Source organism: Taurulus bubalis (assembly GCF_910589615.1).
Source record: "Taurulus bubalis genome assembly, chromosome: 4".
NCBI classification, from domain to species: domain Eukaryota; kingdom Metazoa; phylum Chordata; class Actinopteri; order Perciformes; family Cottidae; genus Taurulus; species Taurulus bubalis.
The window spans coordinates 5,246,178-5,267,664 of record NC_136592.1 but is presented as its reverse complement, the minus strand read 5'-3'; the positions used below and the strand labels follow the sequence as shown (position 1 = coordinate 5,267,664).

Genomic DNA, 21,487 nt, shown 5'->3' with positions numbered 1-21,487 from the left:
CTGTAGAAACATAATTTAAATTCTGTGCAGCACAGGATTTCTCTTCCAGCGCAGGTACCAGCTATTTCAAAGCGGCGATCTCAAAGGCTTCTGTGAAAGAGTTGGCGGTTGGACCGCTGAATGGCATCCGCCTGAAGGTAGCCAAATGCGTGCCAAGTAAATACAAAAGTTAGAAATAACGAAAGTACAATGCATCCACGGAGCTATAGCAGGACTGATGTTTGGTCTCTAATCCCTCCACACAACCGTGCATCGCGTGTCATCCGCGGCAGTGAGCTCGCCGCGCTCCTCCTCGGGGCGTTGCGTTGGAAACGATGGCGGCGGAAGCTATAGGTGTCCAGATGGAGCAGCTGCTCCCGAGCCGAGCCGCTCTGACGCCACAAATGAAGCTGACGATGTCTTTGAACTTTACGCAGTCAACACATCCCCCTTGTTGCAGCTCTGCACAGTGCCGCTCCGTCACCCCCGTGAAGACACACCAGGATCTGCCTCCCCACCACCCATCGCATCTTCCTGTTTTTTTTAAAGATGAGAGCTCACTCGCCGCATGCCGGCTCCCTTCCTCAAACATCCCACGCCCGTCCGTAGGGATGACCTAAAACCGACACCGGGCAACGGGAGCCCCATTAATCTTCGTAGCAGCTCCAGAGTCGGCCCTCTGCCCTCCCCGCTGTCTGCTCTTGAGAGCGCCATTCGGCAATCTTGGAGGTGCGGCACGTTGTCAAAGCCAAAAATGGAGCATGTGGCGGAGGGAGGGAGGGTGGGGGGGAGATGAAAGGCTAACCGGGCATGTATTTGAATATAACCTGTGTGAGGGCATTTAGAGAATTAAGAGCTTAAGCAACCTCCTGTTTATATTTCCGACGCCTGCGCCCGTGACCCTGCATACCGCAGTGCAGCTCAGGCCGTCAACGCAGACGCTCCGCTCCCTCAGCCGGCTGTCGGCACAGAGACAATGCATGCGTTTCTCCCCCGCGAGGAGCCGGCCTCGTGTGGATAGCTGGACTTTACCTGCGCAGTTTGAGAAAAGGAAGAAAAAAAGGAGCAAAAAAAAAAAAGCTTGTATTTATGATCGTCATCGTTTTTTATTGCGGTGAAACCTGTCTTGTTCCGAAGATATTAAACACACACAAAAGGGCACTGAGAAGGTATGATCGAGGCGATGCCCCAATTCTGTCATAATGTTCCCTCGCCGAGTCCCCCCTGCTTTTTTTATTTTTGTTCTGTGGTGCTTTTGTTGCCTGGGCTCGCCTGTAAGAATCAATCAGCTCTTTACACCTGGGTTGCGATGGCCCCCACTAGCCTCCGTGTGCTGCTGTGGCGCCGGGAGAGGAAAGGGGGAGGCTTTATTCTGGGCAACGAGGCAATTCAGTGAACAAATTCAATCAGAGAAGTGGCGATAATTAGCTGGATAATAATTAATCCAGATGGAATAATTAAATTCTCCAGCACGATTCTCACAAATAGAAATATCCCTGATGTTCAAATGTCAAACGGTTGGAAATATGATGCTTCATGAGATGAAAATAGAATAAAATTAGCGCTAAGCTCGGTTCAGTTTCACCGAGTTCTAACTACTTCCTTCTTAAATCACGGAAACTTTTCAGTCTGAGAAGTCAGTGCTGCGCGGACTTAAAACAGCCTGGAGGGGATGTATGTGGGGGGGAAAAAAGAAAGCAGATTAGGTTTCTTCCACACGCGTGAGCAGAATTCTTATTCGGAGGGAAGGAGTCAAGAGCTTTGACCTGGCTGCGGTCTTGGTGGCAGATCCAAATGTCTCCAAGAGCAAAATGACAAAGATTAACTGTCCCTTGGAGCTTGAAGGCTCATAATTAATGCTAGCTCACTTCCCTCTGTGCCTCTGCTGGGAGGAAGGATTGACACTCAATTGATAGAGTTGCCATTTAAGGGTCAGCCGTACCATGACGGGAACAGACGGCGGCGGGCACGTATTTGTCAGCTTTAAGCCGACATCGATCTGTTCGCGGAATTTTCAATTTTTCCACGGTGTCACGTTAAGAAAAGGCACTTGTTATCCTTTCATTTCGCCCGCCGGGAACACAAGAAACTAAAAAGGGATTGGCGCCCCCTGCATGGAGGCAGTATCGCATCTCGGTTTAAACTAAATAACCGAATAGTCTTATGTGGAGTTTTTATTGTTCTTTCATTTGGTAACAGTCAACAAACGAATAGGCTTTGGCGTGTCTTTGGAGGAGCCGTGCGTTTGCGGATGCGGCGGTGGTTCTGCCGGCTGTAGGCTGGGGTGAAACACGGCGAGAGGTGGCAGCCGCTGTGTGCAGCACGGTGCGGTAAACAGCCTTAGAAAAAGGGCGGCTTTGAAAGGCTCCCTCCTACCTCCGAGTGGGCTCTGCAAATCCCCTCTATTGAAGTGGGCTTATTTCTTAACAGCGCTCCTACCGTTTTTGTATGGATCCTTTTCGGAATCCTCTTTGCACGTAAACACCCACAATGAAGTTGGCAACAAAGAGGAAATGTTCCGTCATGAAATGCGGTCTGATTCATAATCAATAGACGGAGGCGTGAGAGGCGGGGTCCTATTTTCTGTGCCTGGACTGTCTAAAGATACGGAGACACGCTCAGTGAGTGTATCAATTCCAGCAGAGGTGGACAAAATCCCCCCATTGTGATACAGTAGCGTTTACAGTCCTGTATATATATGGAGGTTAAGTCTTTTGGCCTGTGCCTTACCTAAGCCAGTGCTCATAAAACAAGCAGCCCTGTGATTTATGGCGAAGTAAGACAAAATGTCTCAAAGACTTACCGAGATAAAAGGACATAAATATAAGGGGATCTGTGTCCAATTCTCTTTCGTGCCAACCTCTGAGAAAATTGGAAATGGGTAGTGAATAGCTCAATTTGTCTTGGAGTAATTTAATGGCCTGTACCTGTTATGGGCTCAATCTAATGCAATAAAACACAATGAGCAAAAATGCCTCTGACTCTGGGAAACAGGCTGCAAACTGCCTGGCAGCTGCCTGAAAGCTTTTCAATTTTCTGAGAAAGCTGTGGCAGTCGCGTTCACGGCAAAAAGAAAAAAGAATGAAAGAATAAAAACGCAGAAAAAAAAACCCAGACAAATTTCTCGATTTCTCTCTTCACCGAAAAAAACGTCCGACGTGCTCAAGTAATGATGACCGGTGATGTGGAGGTTCATTTATGTGTCAACTTTAAACACATTGCTTCCTTTCAAGAATGAGAGGCTGTCAACGGAAACATAAGCACTCTTTTTCATTTCATGAAAGTCTCCTCGTGGCAGACGTGGTCAACGCCTGACAGCCGCGGTAGAGTCACAAACGGGTTTGAGGTTGTTGTGCCGCGTCCTCAGGACCGACGTTAATGGCCTCTCACTGGGTTTGCTGAAAGCCATTAGCTAACAAAGGACAGCGCTTTGGAGCCGAGATGAGGCGGGAAGATGCTGGGATCTGAAGTAAAGTGCCCCACTGGGTGTGCTGCCTGTGTGTACTGGGAAACAGATCATACCAGTATGGCATTGCAAAGTCGCACCTGAGTTAATTTACGGGGAGAAGCCCGCTAATGTCCTCCGAATGCTCGTGAGAGAGCGAAGCCAATGCGACCGGCGGAGAAGACAAGAACAGAAGCGTTGGCACCGGTTTCAAAGTCAACGAGAGCTTGGATCATCTATGTGTTTATCGGAGGGATCGGTCGCTCTCCCCGTTCCAGTAGCTCGGCCAAGAAAAGCAATTTCGAGTGCAAAATTCCAAACTTCATCCTTTATCGCTAAATGTGATTACTTCAGAATTAATCCACGACACATCCTGATAATGTACAATACAATGCATCAGCGGATTACATTCCACACGACACTATAAATCCCTTCATACATGCCGGAGACATAATAATGTTTCGCTGTCCAAAACATTACAATGGCGAGCATTACCCCGGCTTAAGCCACCTGCTTGTTTCTCCCTATGCTGTTTTTCACGTAGATCCAAGCAATCTCTCTGGGCTCTGTCCAGCACGAACAAGGCTCTGCAGTACTTATTATATTTAAGGAGAATTGAGTGTTCCCAACATTTTCTTTCGGGATTTAAACTGGAATACTGACATCAATCCTTCCCCTCAGTGTTTCTAAGAAGGGAAGCTGGATGGTGCTGAATAAAAGCATCCTGGCACTGTCAATCTACCACCAGGTTGCATGTATTTTGAAGAAGGAAAACAAATGGAACAAGACAAACAACAGGTTCTTCGGTCTGCATCATTTCCTGTGCCCGTCCCTCTGGTTTCACTTCAGCCAGTGGCGCAGACGCAGTCGTTGCCAGACCAGTAACCCAGCCACAAGGCAGGAAATTGACTTTTGTTCAAGGCCCAGCTCACAGATACCTTCCATCCATTGTCACTGTTTGATCAGCCAAAGGGATCTGGTTACACCTCAAGGAACGAGTTGTTCGTAGTATTCTCCACCCAAACCCCCAACACTGATCAAACTAGAACCATTTCCCGATTGATTAAAATGTCCTCAATACAGGGCCTGAAACTAGAGTTGCGCAATAATTCAAAATAAAAACAAATATCGGGATATTGTGATACACAATTACGTTAATCTGATTAGTTTGCACTAAAGTTCTTAATAGAGGTAGAAAATATTCTGTTCTTTTTGATTTGTCAAATATTAAATTCCCACAAGAGTATGCAAAAGTAGGACGGTCGTGTCAGCCTGTCTGTCATATCTACCACTATGGTCCAGACTGAAACATGTCAACAACTATTGGATGGATTGCTATGCTATTTGCTGCTATTTGGTGATTGATGAGGATACCTTCTGCTGGCTTTGCCGACTTTTGCACACTTCTGATTAAGATTTAGAAAACTGCTGAATGGACTGTCGTTACATTTGGTACAGACGTTCCTGGTATCCAGTGGAGTCATTCCTAAAAACATGACCCCTGACGTTTCATCTTGCACCATCATTGAATGAAAATTCCAAATTGTCTAACATTTTGTTTCATTACCAAATACCTGCACACTTTCTGAGAATCCCATAAGAACCTTTAGTTCTGATGAGTAAATTACCACATGCTAACACACTGAAGGTCGACGGTTAACATGGTAAACATTCTACCTGCTAAGCAGCAGCATGTTAGCATGATGTTGTTAGCATTTAGCTCAAAACCAGTCTCACAAAGCCGCTAGCATGGCTGCAGACTCTGTTTTGTTGAATTATTTTGTTGCGAAAAAGCGATGCATGAAGTTAAACTACCTGTAATACATAGTTTGTACTTCCTGTGTAGCCATTTGCTGTTGGGAAACATTCATAACTTTTTTCTGTCTTTTTTTTACCATTATCAATCAGTACTTCTGGGCACAGAGTGACTCTGGAGTATCCAAAATAGCAGCAGGTCAAAGTCATTTCTCTCTCACTTGGCTGTACGGAAAAAAAGAGTATCTATTTCATGTCATATGACTGGTGTTTCAGGATCAATAGCCCCAAGTCCACGAGGGAAAATGCTCTGGCTCTGGTCTGAAATCAAATTGTAAACAGCCTGAAACAGCATCTGTGACAAATTCCTTTTCTCTGCCATAACTACTGAGACTGCAAGTGGCTTTTTGTATGGACCAGAAAATTGGATTCTTTACCCTATTAGAGACACAACCCACACGCACATATTCAATATTAATAGCTAATATGATCAAAAATGCCTCTGCATGGTTTTAATAGCCATCTGGCAGCTCCGTTGAGTAATTTGAAAACAATTTGGGAATCGTAACATTTGGGAGAAAACAAAAGTGTGTGTGTGTGTGTGTGTGGGGGACAAAAAAGGTTGCCGGGAGACACAGATATACAGCGGTGGAGGGTGGGCGGGGATTAGCGGTGTGGCGACCCCCTTTAAAGGCTGGCTAATGCCCGGGTTGGATTGATTCAGTGGCTGCAGTTTGGTGACAGCTCCCATGCCGCAGCCTCACTGCCCGCTGAAGTGTGCATTAGGAGTTGGTGTTGGCAGCAATATGGCTTTTTTTTCATCTTTTCGTTTAACAATCTGAGACCCGGACAGAGTGGAAGGGCTCGGAAGACAGGTTGACAGAGGGGATCCTCCCATCACTTGTCAGCATTGTCAGGGGCAATGCCTCATTATCTCGTCTGTTTGGCTTCCATTCATGTCGTTTATCATTCCCATCACCTCCTCATTGTGGCCCGCATCTGAGCGAGCGAGACGAGGCCTGGAGGGGATTTACGTGTATAAATATGTCTCGAAAATTGACGCGGTATGGATTCCTTTGCTCGCGCCGACCTCTTTGTTTTGGTGGCAGACCGAGGTGGCTTTTGTATATCTGCCAGCGGGGCCGCCGCTCTCTCTCCGCCGACGGCACGCCATTCAGGAGATAAGCATCGGCTGGGCGGCCCCACTCCACTGACACCGCCACTTCCTCTCGGAGTCAGCAGATTACATTTTCGAAGTTGACAGCTTGTTATCACTCTAGATAGCAGGAGGGCTTAATCTTTTGTTCTTTTCAGGTCGTGGGTAGGGCCGAGGAGTCGGCGGCTAGGGCCGCTGAATTCCCCTGACTTTCCCCCCGCGTGCCCTCTGCAGTGACACGCACGCGGTGAATAGGCACTCTGCTCTTTTCATCTTCCTCCAAGACCGGCTGCACTTTGTAGAGGGATTACAGTGATGGAAGCCTCAGCAGTGCACAATGATATCCATTCAACACGTCTCTATCCGGCAGAGAGGGGATGGGTTCAAGTCTGATTTGATAATGGCCACGCCGGCTTCAGTCTGGAGAGACGGCTCCTGAGGTTGGGCTCGTCCTCTTTTTTTTCTCGGGAACAATAGCGTGGAATCTCTCTCAGAATAATACCCACGGCCATAATAGGAGACGGAGAATGGTCGCGATTCTTGTGCAACACTGTAGCTTATACTGATCATAAGGAAGCTTTTATTCCTGCGGCAGAAGTGCCACCAACAAACAAGCGTGCAGGCTGAGAATCGTCCGAGGTCCCAGAGGCAGCGGTTCAACCAAAGAAAACCCAACATTCCCTTTCACGCGGCAGCTGATCGAAAAGGTGCTTTTTGTCCAAGCTCACTCCCTTCACGGCACAGTACATGGACTTCATTTTGGCGGCTCAAATTCCCAGAAAGCCATTAGTCTGTGAACAGATAATTAAATAAAGCGGAACATTCAAAGGTTCACATTGATGAGTTCACCAGACTGTAGAGGCATGGTTACGTCTTTTGATGGTAGAATCGAGCCTTGGGTTTCTCCGAGAGACACTTAACACTCGCATATATTAATTGACCTATAATGAAATAAGCAGGTTGTTTTGTGCTAGCAACAACCCATCTTGCGTAATCTTCCCATCCTGGGAGGACGACAGCCTTGGACATTGGTGTTTATTATCACATCTTTTTGCTTTTGAAGCCACAATGTCTCCTTGGTGAGAACTGTGGTTATATAACCTCCCTCTGTCCTCCCACTCTCTCTTTGTATGTCTCTTCCTGTCTATGGCGCCTACTGGAAGATGGCTACAAAGCTCAAGCTTATTTTTTTTTATAGTTGGGAATACTTAAGACTTATTCTCTTTTTTTCTGATGTGTTTGCAGTGGTGAAGACACGCGCTCTGAAAGGACCACTATGTTTGATATGAACAGACTCATGCTAAGGCAGCGATACTGGAAAAGTCATACAGCTTATGCAACTCCTCAGAGCCTGCATGTGTGATGCATTCTACACACAAAGTGTCTCCATGTCAGGCTGCAGACAGGCAGCAGAGTAAATGATGCACCCACCAACTTGAAGGAAAGCTGAAATATTGACGGCAACATTTCGGCCTGCAGAAACAATTGGTTTTGTAAAATACTCCATAAACTGCAGTAAACGTTCCATTTGACTGAGGCTGCATATTAATGGGAGACAGGTAGGAGGTCACCTGTACGATCAATCGGCTTAATCACTTCTCGGTTCTTCTGCTCACCATGGGGAGATGTAGGACATAGATTCTTTTGTCACAAGATTAAATTAAGCCTAAATTAATTAAACACATTTTAATTTATGCTTGGGTGCTTCCAATTCTCAACAACAGATAACACAATTCAAAAGATGCATATTTGAAAGTGAAAATTAGGATAAGCAAAAAGCCAGCTGGCAACCTCCGGGTCTGAAAAGTGAACTCACTGCAGAAGTGCCTTCAAGTTGCATTATTTCTAATAGCCAGCAGGGGGCGACTCCTCTGGTCGCTTCTCTCCTGATTTATTCCCTCAGTAAACATTGTAAACATGAGTTTATGTCTCAATCTAGTTTCAAGTCTTCTTCAATACAGCATGATGTTCATTTAATAAATTATGGTACATTTAGACTCAAATGACCTTAAAGCAGGTTTTGCTTGAGGCTAATTTGTGATAGCTACCTCGGCGTTGTCCGTTCTGAGAGTCGTCTGTGTTTTCATCTTAGATCTTGAACCCTTTCACAGTGTTCATGGAAGTTAATTGTAACATTTTAGTTGCCTAAAAATGTCTTGGTCAGCATTCGGTTGAGCTCCACACTCTCGTGCCACTTTTGGTTGCCAAAAACCAAGATGGCGGCGGCCAAAATGCTTAACCCGAGGTTACAAAACGGCAGTCCACAAACTAATGGGTGTCACAGTGACAACATAGAACCTATGGAAAAGATAGGATCAGCCAACGTGATTTTTTTTTTATAGCGTACAATACAGTGTATGCATTACATACTTCAGACTACAGCAACAGTACCAATATATCCAAGGCTCTGTCGTGCATTTCTTCATTCATTAATTCTGGCAGTGTGATTCTCACCTAACCCACTGAAAACTAAATGACGTACTCACTTTAAAAAACAACTAAATCTGACCAGTTTTGGGCTCACAAGACAAATAAAAACGAAGACGTGCGTCAAGTCATTGCAGTTATGAAGCCCTTTTCAATAACCAGTATGGTCCTGATTAATTGGAGCTCCCGGGGGGCCGAGACGCCTCTTGCTGCCGGAATAATGTCGGACTGATAACAGAGCGAGAGAGACTGGGGACGCTGACAGCCAGGACATTGTCATAGCGAGCAAGAAGCCAGGTGCTGAATTTAATCAGCCTCTGCGCGGCTGTGTGCTGCCGAGGCCGACCTGTTCGTAATCATTACACGGGAACACGGTCACAATACCTGCCTTGGCGCCCGCGCACCGCGTTGGCTTGTCAGTGCCGCCGGTCAGTCAGACCTCAAAGCCCCACTCTGTCACCCATATTCAATTTAGAGAGCGGCACAGAAGCAGATGTGACATCTTATTTTTTTTAAATCGCTATTAGTTTGCATTGCTATTGTGTACGGGCCGCTTCCCCCGAGACATACGGTCAGTCATCCCAAGACGATCAGATATGGGCCGAGGGTTGGAATTCGGTGCATGAATGCCGACGTTAACTCTGCCTTTGTAGTCATATCTCTGATTTCCCAACTGCCTGTGTTTATCTCAAGCTGTCATCCTAAAGATGAACCCCCTTTTGTGTTCACAGCCACAGGGAGCGGATCGAGCAATATCTGTGGTTCTGGCAGTGGGAGCGCGAGCACCGACTGACAGCGCGGAGAGGCCGCGTCTGTGATTACTGTCTTCAAAGACGCTTTCCACAAAAGAAATAAGAAAATCAGCATCGCTGTTGGATCCACCGGGCGCTCTCGCCTTGTTCTGTTTTATTTCCTTTGGAGTTTTTTTTGTTACCCAGCGTGGTGTTCTGGGAAAGGGCAAGTTGAACGTACTCAACCTCGTCCCACCCCAGCAGGAAGGCCGGGCCGCGTCCTGCTGCCCGGTGGGGGTCCTAACCCTGTCTGCTCAGAAGATGCATCTTCATCTCTGCCGCGTTGAAAGAAACATCACAGCTTTTTTAATTTCTTTTCTTTTTTTTGGGCGGAGAAGTTTCCATCAACATCCTCCCGCTCTTCCCCTCATGCTTCCTCCCGTACTGTATGGTGGGTTTTAGGGTCTGCGTTTCATATTTCATGCTTTTTCTGGATAGCGCAAGATCAGCTGTTTTGAAGTTTTGGGGGCAGGGGTTTTGGGGGAGTTGACAGTCCACTGTCGCGCTCTGCAGCAATGTGATTTGTGGCGGTACATCCGTTCCAAATTAGAGTCTGGTCTCCGACAATATCGAAAAGAAACTGAAAATCAAACCTTCCAATGGGGTATATAACCAAGAGTTTATATAAAAAAAAGTCTCTTTTTCATTTATTTTTCTTTCTCACAGTTCATATGGGTTTTTTTTTCCACTGACCTCTGCTGGGTCCAAAGTCTATTTGTATAGATTGGCACACAGGAGCCATTTGCGAGTGAGGATCAGATGGCAGGGAAAACAGATTATGTTGCAGGGCTCCAGTGGCATAACCCCGGGCATTAATGTTAATGGAAAACCACATGACCTTGCATTTGCCTCGGAGCGGCTCCGTTTTAAATCCAATTGACATGGCCCAAGTCTGGAAGAGGCTGGAGCGACGCTGATGATTGCACCTGATACCCAATGCGTGGGAAAGGTCTTGTTTTCCTGTTTCCTTTCTTACCTTCTCAGGGGATCCCAGAGGCTCCCTCTGCTCCCTGACACCAGAACTTGCTGGGATGCCCATCGCCCCCGTGCCAGATGTCATGTGATCCCGAACACTGAGCAGGGGACTGCAGAGCTCAGCTTGCACTGCTTTCAAAAAATATCAATGGAGTTGTGTTTTGTGTCACTCAAGAGCTTAATACCTCTTGTTTTCGGGGAGCAAATTGAACTTACGGTTGCTAAAAAAAAAGAAGAAGAAGACAAATCACTGCGATGGAGTTGACTTTGCCAAGAATTGCTTTCCAATGATCATCCTGCTCTGGGAGGAATGGAGGGGATAGATGCCAGAACAACAGAAACAGGCTTTGTTAAAAGGAGCTTTGCGCACAAATGAAAGAACAGAAGAGGCACAAACATCCAGTGGAAGGATTTGCATTTGAAAATACGAAGCAGCTCCGCCGCTCCGAGGGTCATCAGCACAATTTAATTACATTAAGAGGCGGCTAAATTGGTTTTTGCAAACAGACATGGCTTAAGGGATTACTGGACCTCTGGCGGAGGGATCAAATTTTTTACCTCCGAGCATGAAACAATATGCTCGCTTCCTGGGGACGGAGGAGGAGTTGGAGGAGGGGTGTGGGGTGGACAGCAACGTGATTCATTTTTTATCCCACGTTTTTTATTAACTGTATTTGAAATAGGACAAACTTGGCTTGATCCCACACCTCCTCCCCCTAGGAAAGAAACCCTCCGTGCATCTGAAGATGTTGTTTATCTCCATCGCGTTACTTCCCCAGCAACTGCTACCCTCGCTCCTCCATGTGCAATGTTTTGTCTGCACGTCTCCGACAGTTTATACTGTTTATTCTTCAGTGATTTATTGAACGCCGTGCTTCCTCTGCAGCTGCCAGCTCGCCGTATGGCACGCTGCCTAAATGTTGCATCACTCAATATGGACCTTTGTATTCTCCTGCTTCCACGTCTCGGAGGCGGCGGGAGGGAGTCGACTGGACGGGTTTAAATGTAGCGCGTAGCGTTGGAAAGGGAGGCAGCGTTGGCCGTAGCTTTATACTCCATTCATTGGATTCGGTGAACTAAGTACGACGTTTTCCGACCTTGAACTTTTTTTGTGGCTACCTCCTGCGACAGGTACAGTGGAGACATCACCAGCGTTAGGCAAAGAGAGTAAAACGTATGGATGGCATTTTCACTGATTTTTTGACGCCGTCTATTGAACTGGGACATTACACAGAGTCAACATTACATGAAACTTCATGACGGCCTTCTTAGCAATCGGTTGCTCATGGAGCAAGATGCAGAGCTAAATCAGCATTCATGTCGTCGTGTTAGTCCAGGGCTGGACCTCCTACACAAAGTCATTTTATCCATTGTTATTATATCTGTTTTTTCTATATTTTAAAATAACCTTGATATTTATATTGCAATGATTTTCGGTGCTTTTGCAAAAATATTCACAAAATGAGATTCAAATAAATAATAAATCATCATCATCATCATCAGCAAAGTGTATTTAATGACTAAGTGGGTGAAAATGTTCAGAAAATGACATCATTTTACAGTAATTTGGACTTTAAAACCAGGAAAACACAAATGCTATGTTAGGATACGCAGGATCTGAAAACGATATCTAGTCTCATATTGATGGATTGTCAATATATTGCCAATGATAAGGAAACACTTCTACTGCTGTTCACTTCTCTGGGAATATGACCTCATCCAACCACGGCTGTATGGAATGTTTCCACAGCGATGTGCAGCTGAATTTCAGTATTTGCTGGGACTTGCAATGACAGAAGTTCATTTGGTTTTCACACCTGGGCTCGACAGCAACGGTTGCCAAGTTGCCATTGGCAGCCGTTTGGAGAAATTGGCAACCAGGTTTTGGCCTTTGGTTGCCATCATTGGAACCACTTTAGAAAAAAGGGACAGCACACAAAACAAACAAACACCTAAGATGTGCATTATGTAAAGTATCAGTTCAAACAAAACAGGTTTCTGTGAAGAAGCTTTCATTATTTACCTGACGCATAATGCAAAGTTTCTCAATTACTTCAAATATAAGGTGACGAAAGCATTTTTTGGCAACCGTATTTCCAGCTTCCGCAACCAAAAACTGAAGCTTTAACCCTGATTTTTTTTATATCATTCCGTGCCGGTATCGTTTCCCGTCTGATGTTCAACTCGCTGAGCTGTTGTCACCTGCACGCTGCAGCTGGAGGCTGGTGGGTTTAGCAACATGGAGGGCTGAGTAAAAAAAGAAAGAAAGGCATGCAAAACAAATTACTTTAATTTGGCAGATTTCTTTGAAAATCTCCGCTGAGAGCCATCAGGAGAGTTCTCTTTGTCCTTTAAAACCAACACGGTTCAACAAACGTCTTATCGAGGCTGCGCTGTTCAATAACTTAAGCAATTTACTTAGGAAATTGCAGAACACACGTTTGGAGGAAAAACTCAAACACAAAACAGGGTGCACGGAGAGCAAGAAACCCTTTCTATAAAGAAACAATATCGCTCGATGATTGCGTAATATCTCCCTCAAAAGATAGATGAACACTGTTGTGCATGACGAAAAAATGTATTTACAGCAATCTAAATGAGAGAAGATTGGGTGTGCAGTGGGAACCCGGTTCCAAGCGCAGGAACAGAGCCAGCAGAGGCCAGCGATGCTAAACTGTCTGCACTTAGGATAATGTCGGCTACTTTTGTTGAGAGCGCACTTAACAAATGGCACGTTATCATCACTTAGTCTGAGATCCAAGCCCTCGCTTGCAAGTAAACAGACAGTTATTTATTTGTTTCTTCCCCGCAGACGCGCACACATGCAGCTTCTCCGCGCCTCCCGGCTCGCTCTGCATTGGGGTTCCTGAGCGCGACACGCGGGGCCCGCCTTCCACGCCTGCCTGCCCTCGCTGCCGGACCCATCGGAAACAAAACCGCCCAGAGGTGTACATTTTATCCGACAGTTTATCCGAACTGCTTGCTCTTCAGGTGTTTCTTCTCCCCGCCGTTCCTCCAATTGTCCTTAAACAATTCCCTGGGGGAGATCGGGGAGGGTGTTCCTCCGCTGCCATAATGCGGGCCATTTAAACGGCGCGATATAAAGCTCTCAAGCACACTGCGAGCCAAATAAAGAGGTGGAGAAGGAGGGGGAGGCAGATAAAAGCTGACACCCGATGTATTATAACTCAGCTCTATTAGATATGAGCTTCTGCTGGGGCGACGCGCCGTAGCTTAAGGCAAAGTTACTGCTTGCTCATCGCGCTGCAGCGGGGTGGAGGAGGAGGAGGAGGCTGTGCGGCCGCCGTGTTCTGTACACAGCACGCACGGATTCATGCATGATTTAGCAAACTAGAATTCTTACTCCGATATTCAAGAAGCGATATGGCGGATGAGATAAAAAATAAAAATAAAAAGGATGTGCTTAGGCTGCAAAACTTATACTAAGAGGCGCTGCACACTGAAAAAATGGGAAGTAATCAAAAGAGGGGGAAATCGTCAATGGACCGTTGCTATCTCTTTTATTGTCAGCATTTATATAGCTTATTTATATATACATATATATATATATATATATATATATATACACACATTAGACATGTAGTGCACAGCGGGTCTTAGGATAAGTTTTGCAGTACTTTGGAGTTTTTTGCAATATATATTTACACAAACATTATTTTATCGAGTAAGTAAAGTATCGGTGACACAAAATGGAGTCAAATAGGAAACCTATCTGAAAAACAAGTATTTCTTTCAACACTTTGAGGCAAATAATGATTTGTTTTTAAATGCATAGTGGTCCTGTGTCTCCAAGCAGCAGACCTGGGACCAGCTGACCACCTGCCCCTTAAAATGCTTCAAATAATTCAAAAATAAAAGTAGCACGATAAATATGTCCAAATTAAACACCAGTAAAAAATAGTTTTTTTAAGAAAGAAACATGCACTTTATTAGTCCCCTTGGGGAAATTCTTCTCCGCATTTGACCCATCCCTGGTTGGGGGGCAGTGGGCGGCCCTTTGGGGCGCCCGGGGTTGGGTGTCTTGCTCAGGGACACTTCGACATGTGAGCTATGGGGGGACTGGAGATCGAACCAGGTACCTTGCGGTGTCCGGACAACCACCCATCCCCCTGAGCTACAGTCGACTAAGTACTATTTACTCCCCAAAAATGACTTGACTACATGTAATGGCATAACTATCTTGTTACCACGCACCTCTGCTGATTGCCTGTCATAGTCAAACTACTACATGAGGTGGGGCTTGTCGGAGAGTGCATGTTAAATGTCAAAGCACTCCTTAATTACTGGCAGTATATTAATGTTGTGCGCTCGCTGATGTGACAGGTAGAAAACTGCCTTCAGCAGCGGGCCCTGCAGTTTGTATCGACACACGATGACATCGCCGAGCCCTTTGATGCAGTTAGGTTTTAGGAAGGAGTAAAGTGGGCAGACGTGCCATCTCCAAGGCCACCATTGTTGTAGTCCCGCCTGGATACCAGAGCCATGAATGGGGTCGTTCCTCCGTATTCCAAATACAGTCACCTCCGTCCAGCGGTTGCAAAAACAAAAATCAACATGGCCGTAATCCAAGATGGCGACGGCGAAATCGTAGAACTCAAGGCTTCATAACTGCGCTGCACAAACCAACGGGTGACGTCTGAAAGGAGTTTCTTCAAATTTGGCACAACGATGAAGTGGTTAAATTCTGGAGGTTCAAAGGTCACTGTGACCTCACGGCCGTCGCATTCTCGTCAAATCACGAGTGTATTACTTCGGATTTGTCAAAAAAACGTCCACTTGAACTAGAATTTGGTGGTCAAAGGTCACCGTAACCTCACAAAACACTATTTCGACTCAAGAAATTATTGATTTGTTTAATAGGATACAATTATGAAGGGAGTTTTCTTGTAAACAGATAATCTGGAACTAAACCGTCGGCTTGGCTGTGAACACAACGGCATTTTCTCCCCAGAGAGTCTCTGCCGGACAAGTTTTTTTTTTACAGTTTACTGATTTTTAATAGGTGGGAACATGGACAGAAAGAGTGTCCTTTCATGTGAACCTCATTGTGTTTCTGGCAGTTTCTGAACTCAAGATGAGGTGAAATATTTCCATTGAGTCAGGGGCCCGTCCGACAACAGCAGCAACGTGCAGCTAATCCAGCTCCCGCTTAGGTGGAGTAGTGCGGCGCAAGCCAAAAGAGGCACGTAAGCGGGCGGCTGATCTCTTGTTTCTGAGACATGAAGCGGCTTAGTTTTACACGCCCAGGACACTCTTCCATCACGGCTGCTTAAACCCCAATCTCCTTAATGCTGAGTAGCAAGCAGATGCACAGCGGGTCCCCCTTCATGAGGACAAAGGCTCTGACTCATTTGGTAAGTGGGCGTGCGGCCTCCCTCCACCTCGGGTGGACACAACCACTGGAAACCGATGTGCCGTAATCACAGCCTGTCTCCATTCAGCCGCGCCATCTTAACTTGGTTAACGAGCTCCATCGGCAATCTGCGACGCAGCACGACTGATACATCGATGATAATAATAATAATTTAGCCAGGACTAACCTGGGCCTTGCTGCAGGGCCATCTCCGACAGGTCCCGCTGGTGGATGAAGAGAACCAGACCTCCGGCGGCGAACAGCAGGAGGAACCAGAGGGAGCAGGGCAGCCTCCTTCTCCGTCCACGCAGGGAGTCCACCACCATCTTCATCCCCAGCATGATGCGGCGCAGTCAGCTGCTGCTGTGGCTAGCTCTGCAAAAGCAAAGGAGAAGCGTGCAGTGAGTGAATCAGTGTGATGGCCTCTGACCTCGGTTTGCAGGTGGAGATGGGAGGAGCCATCTCAACCGTGATGAACTGGGCGAAGCAGAGTCTGTAGGTTATTTAGCTCTCCATCCATTCTTTTGGCTTCACAACACATTTTTCATTTCTCAGCATCAATCATACCGTAAAGTAAATGGCAGTGGTGGAAAGTAACTAAATACATTCACTGTACTTCAGTATAAACATGAGGTACTTTACCAAAGCGTTTTCGTTTTATGTTGGAAATATTTTAGATTAAACTACCCAAAGTGTGAAAAGTAGTTCAACTTAGCGACACCCAAGTGGCAAACTCCCGTCTTGAGAACTGATGCCAACGTGGATGTGCCAAAAAACTGCAGTTCATCTAAGGGCCACTTGAGGGTTGGCTCCAATGGTGAGTCAATCTCCGTAGACCCCCATGTTGAGATGCCAAACTATACAGCAGAAATAAACAAGTTTACAGCCTGGTACAAAAAAAACTAAAGATTGTTGGTCTTTATAGCTAATACCTCCGTTCATGACGACTGAACTTAACTCAGCAGCCATGTTTGTGGTGTTTGTGCCTTTTGGAGACTTTTTCATGCACATATCAGACAACATCGGCTTGCTGTGCGGATGATGGGCTGCCGCTGGATGACCGCCGTGCCCGCATCGGTTTTTCAATGGGCGAATGGCTGTAATGTCCTCGGAACTTGGCCTAAAACCCTGAATACCGGGGAACATTCAACCATGACTCTTTTATATGAATCTGTTCGAACAGAGGACTTTGGCAAGAAGAAAGACGGAGATCCCTTTCTGGTTAATAACTATAAGGTTATGCACTGTAAGTAACACAGTCTCTCTTTGTGGTTCTAGACGTCAAAGTGTTTCAAATAGTGATTGGTGAACCGGTGAGTCAACAGTGAAATCATCCATATACGCAACATACTGTCCAGAATGGGACATCGCCAGTAGCGCAGTCAGAAACCACTCAGATGTGTGTCTGCTCTCGGCGTCTGTAACTGAACTGAAGTAATCAGTCGCGCCTCTCAGGGGGCGACCACACAGGAAGACTTCACTTTAGCGTTCCTATATTACTACGTTTGATGCTTTTAAGTACATTTTGCCCATAATACTTTTTGACATTTTCAATGCAGGCCATTTACTTATAAAAGAGGTTTTTTTTTCTTTGCAGTATTCCTACATTTACTTGAATAAATCACCTGAATTCTTCCTCCACTGCTGGTAAATGTATGTAAATAGCCGCTCTGAACTGGTTCCCGTAAATGGGTGTTTTGTCCACTAGTAACAAGAGTGACCGTCCAAACGCAGAAAAAAAATGAAGAAATAATCCAATATTGTCTGGAAGAGATACAGGCGAATCCTATCATCATGACCTTGATTATAGTATTTACTTCAGCATTAAGTCCGTTTCAATGTGCAAGCGTTCCATTGGGGTTTCAGACACACTGAAGGACATGATGAAATACTGCTTGTTATTTGTTGAAAGCCAGCGCCTTTGTCTATTTCAGGTAGAGGGGAAAATCCATGGAGTCTGACGCACTAAAGCTGCTCAGAGACGAGATGGGAACGAGATGAGCCGACGCCTAAATCCTCTAAATAAAGAAGTCTGCCGTGTTTGTCAGGGTGCAGTTTTTGGTAAACACCAATAAAGTTGGACCGGCATGAGCGCAGAACCGACTCACGGCTCTGTTCACACAGCAGAAAGAGCGGTGGCATCTGTCTTCAAGTCAATATGCAAATGGGATTCCTGCGACTACCGAAGCATGGGGGTGTCATTGCAGGGAAATGAAATTGGCTTTGTTTTAGTGATGTCAAGAACTCGACTTTCACATTTAACCCTCCGCTAAAAACCCGAAGCTATGCACAGGCCTGCAGATGAGCGTCGAATAGCGTGTGATGCTTTGAATACACGGTGGTTTCTGTCAGAATTTTGGGGGTTTTATCATCAACTTGTTCATACGGATGATCAAACGCAGCGGCGATGAAATGCAGCATGAAGAACAAATACCCAGGTGAAACAGAAATCCAGAGGGATTATAACAGCCGTATAATCAAGGTAACAAACAGCGACGCAAAAGACTTCAAAAAGTCAACACGCAGGAGAGCGGACAAAAATAAGTGTGAGCGCGTTTGTGTTTCAAGGGAGACGAGTGCGCAGAGAATGATGGATATTCTCTATGGCGTATTCGCACGGCAGCGTTTCTTTTCTTTTTTAAACTAGTCATTGTGGGTACGCATTTAATGACAAGAAACTTTGCCTTTGGGCTTTGAATCAATGCAGAAGTACAACAGGGTTTGCTGAAGCATTACAGCCAGATAACTGTAATCTGGTCCTTTCTACAGATGCAATCATTTGACACTGAGGTGCAGCGAACGTTGCGGTAAAGACGCCGATGGAACGATATTTTAGCCGCCCTTTTAAAGTAAGATAGCAGACCATGTTAGGTATCAACGATGTTCCTTGAAGTCTCAAAATGTATATGAGACCAAAGGACAGCAATGTTGATGCCAGCCAGATGATCAACCATCATTTAGTTGGTAATTAGTAATTAGCTAGTTAGTAGTATTCACATTTTAAGATCAATGGTTAAATAGTGTTCGTCAAGATATATATCAGCACACCTTTTCTTCCCAATTTGTAAAAAAAATGGTATATTATAAGCAGGTCAAGAGGCTATGTCGCTTCCTGGAAGCACAACTTGCTGACACTGTTTGAGTGCACTCAAGTGCAGTGAATTTTGCGTGACACCCATTGGGTGTCCACAGGGGTTTGGTGGGACAACCAGGTTGTTATGCTTCTGAACGGACTGAAACTTCAGCGGTTTGTACTTCAGTTGTTATGAACAAATCCATCCAAATGTCAGAATTGTCTTTGAATACAAAGAGAGAAGCAATTTAATCTTAGCCATTAGCTTGTGGAAAAGCTGTGATGCGCTATAAACGGTCAATGTAGGACATCATTAAAATGACACGTTACCCGCTGGACAGACAATAATTATAAACATAGCAGGGAGAACATGAAGAACGCAACAGCACTCTGCTTTTTGTGAGGATTAATCCGGTCATGGAGATGTCAAACCATTAAGACGGCTTTGCATTGACAACATTTCATTTCCGTGTGAATGTTCTTTTACATCACTGTGAAAGGGAAACCATGCAGGTTGTTGCATAATGAGGGTCTGGTGCCCTCCGTGCTCAGTGGAGTTAATAACAAGTGGTGTTTGTTTTATAGCGGCAGACGAGCTGTTTCACACGTTCTGCTCTCGCTCTAATCTTCACATACCGAGCAACAGAGACAGGGCAAAGCTGATGTATAAAAAAGATTATAATCATCATTATTTGTGTATACGAGACACTGCTCCATGGGAATAAAGGCACACATGTCCACCACGGCGATGTGAACGCGGTACAGTTGCCATGCCAACTTAGGTGGTACCCAGGAGGCTGTTCTCTCTGGCCGACGTCTCAGGTCTGAAGGTGCAGCTTCACATTGTTCCTTAAGAGGGAACTACATCTTTAATTGTTTTTAAATGAAATCCCTCCGCCTGAGGAGGTTCACAACTTCAGTAGTGAAAGACTGTAAGCCCAAACGTTTGAAGAGGCTACACTTTCTTTCTGTTTTCTCAACAGAGTTTGACCTTTTACCTCCCAGTGTCATTCACACTGACAGTACAACACCACAGAATGTTACCTTATATCAGGAAATCATTCCACGTTCTCACTTCCACCTCCATTTTATTTCATTCTCTAGGTGTCAGTCTGCAGTTTCATCCTGTTAGAATTGGACAAGATATTTGGGTTCTTTATATTGTTAAACTAAGTGTGTGTCACACAAGTCTCCTTGCTGTTGGACTGCTGTGGACATTTCACTTATTTGTCCATTTGAATTTTAAATCGTACTTATTTATAAGTCCTAGACAACAAAGCGCTTGTCAAGGAAAAGAATGAGAGCGAGTAAGACGGGAAACAGCAACAAGACAGAAAAGTGGGATTTAAGATCTCACAGGCAAGAATACAAAGGCAAAGAGTACACAACAGTGAACACAGTGTTGTACTGCACAATTCATAGATGCTGTTTAAACCAATAGGACAAAAACAAACAATTATTTGAAACGTAAAAATGAATTTTCGGAGGCTATTGCAGTTGTTAATTATTTTAAGCCCAAACATAATGTTTTCCAGAAGCCTAACTTAAGGATACATCCACACTAACACGATCTCTGTCGACACGGCGGTCTGTGAAAACGCATGTCACATGACCGTTCACGTACACTGGGCATGGCGGTGTAAGCAGGAAGCAGATTTTTCGACACACTGCAGTTGGTTTAGTTGCAGAAAAAACTGCTGAGGAAGCTCGGACCGCTCGGACCGACGACAAAGCTCAAACCGTTGCTCAGAGTCATGTGACGACTCAGGGAAGGACACGTCAAGACCGAACCAAGTAGCTAACACGGGGGTCCACGTCCTCGTTCCCAAACTTCTCTGTTTACTCCCCGTCCACACGAGGACGTGAACCCCAGAGTTTATCAAATGTATCCGTCCCTTGGGAGCGTTTCCAAACTCCTCCGTTTCCGGCGCTCTAAAATTCCGACTTTGTGCGGACACTCGGTGTAAACATGCGTTTTAAAATGGAAACGTAGTAGTGTGGACATGGCCTGAGTACTTTTTGTGCCTCGCCATAACCCGGTAAGCACGTTGTATAAACGAAATTTAGAAAGTGGCCCATGAATGACATGGAGAAAAGCCTAAAATTCGCTCTAAATAAACGCTGAAACCCATGCTGTTTTAACGACTTCGGGTTTGACTAGACCGGGTCACACTTAATGGATCAATAAGTCTTGTGTAAGACGGGCAGATTGGATGATCTTGCGACTGTAATTCTAAAAATAATAATAAAAAAAGGAAAGAACAAAAAGTACAGCAAGAATACGATTGGTCCTAGTACAGAGCCCTGGGGGACTCCATGCTTTACCAGGAGGGTCAGAGATGATCACCACAATTTTCAAGGACCACTTCAATGACATAAACAGCAAAAGAGTAGCAGCACCTGAAAGATTGATTTGTTTCTCTGATAAGCACGGTCTACGCGGCGGCGGATGCCGTCTAAAAACTTGACATATTTCACATTTGGTTTCCGTCAAAAGATCTCAGCAGAGCGC

At 45.4% G+C, this 21,487-nt stretch overlaps 1 protein-coding gene across 1 annotated transcript in view; it reads right to left on the bottom strand.

Annotated features, from left to right (window-relative positions):
• The window catches only part of chst8 (carbohydrate (N-acetylgalactosamine 4-0) sulfotransferase 8), a gene marked incomplete at both ends in the record, with an annotated part of 117,399 nt that extends 101,156 nt beyond the window's left edge, over positions 1-16,243 (bottom strand). Inside the window, one exon of the mRNA XM_079217467.1 lies at positions 16,090-16,243. Coding sequence (XP_079073593.1) covers positions 16,090-16,243 — 154 coding nt within the window. The remainder of the gene's footprint in view (positions 1-16,089) is intronic.
• Between the last annotated feature and the right edge of the window lie 5,244 nt (positions 16,244-21,487).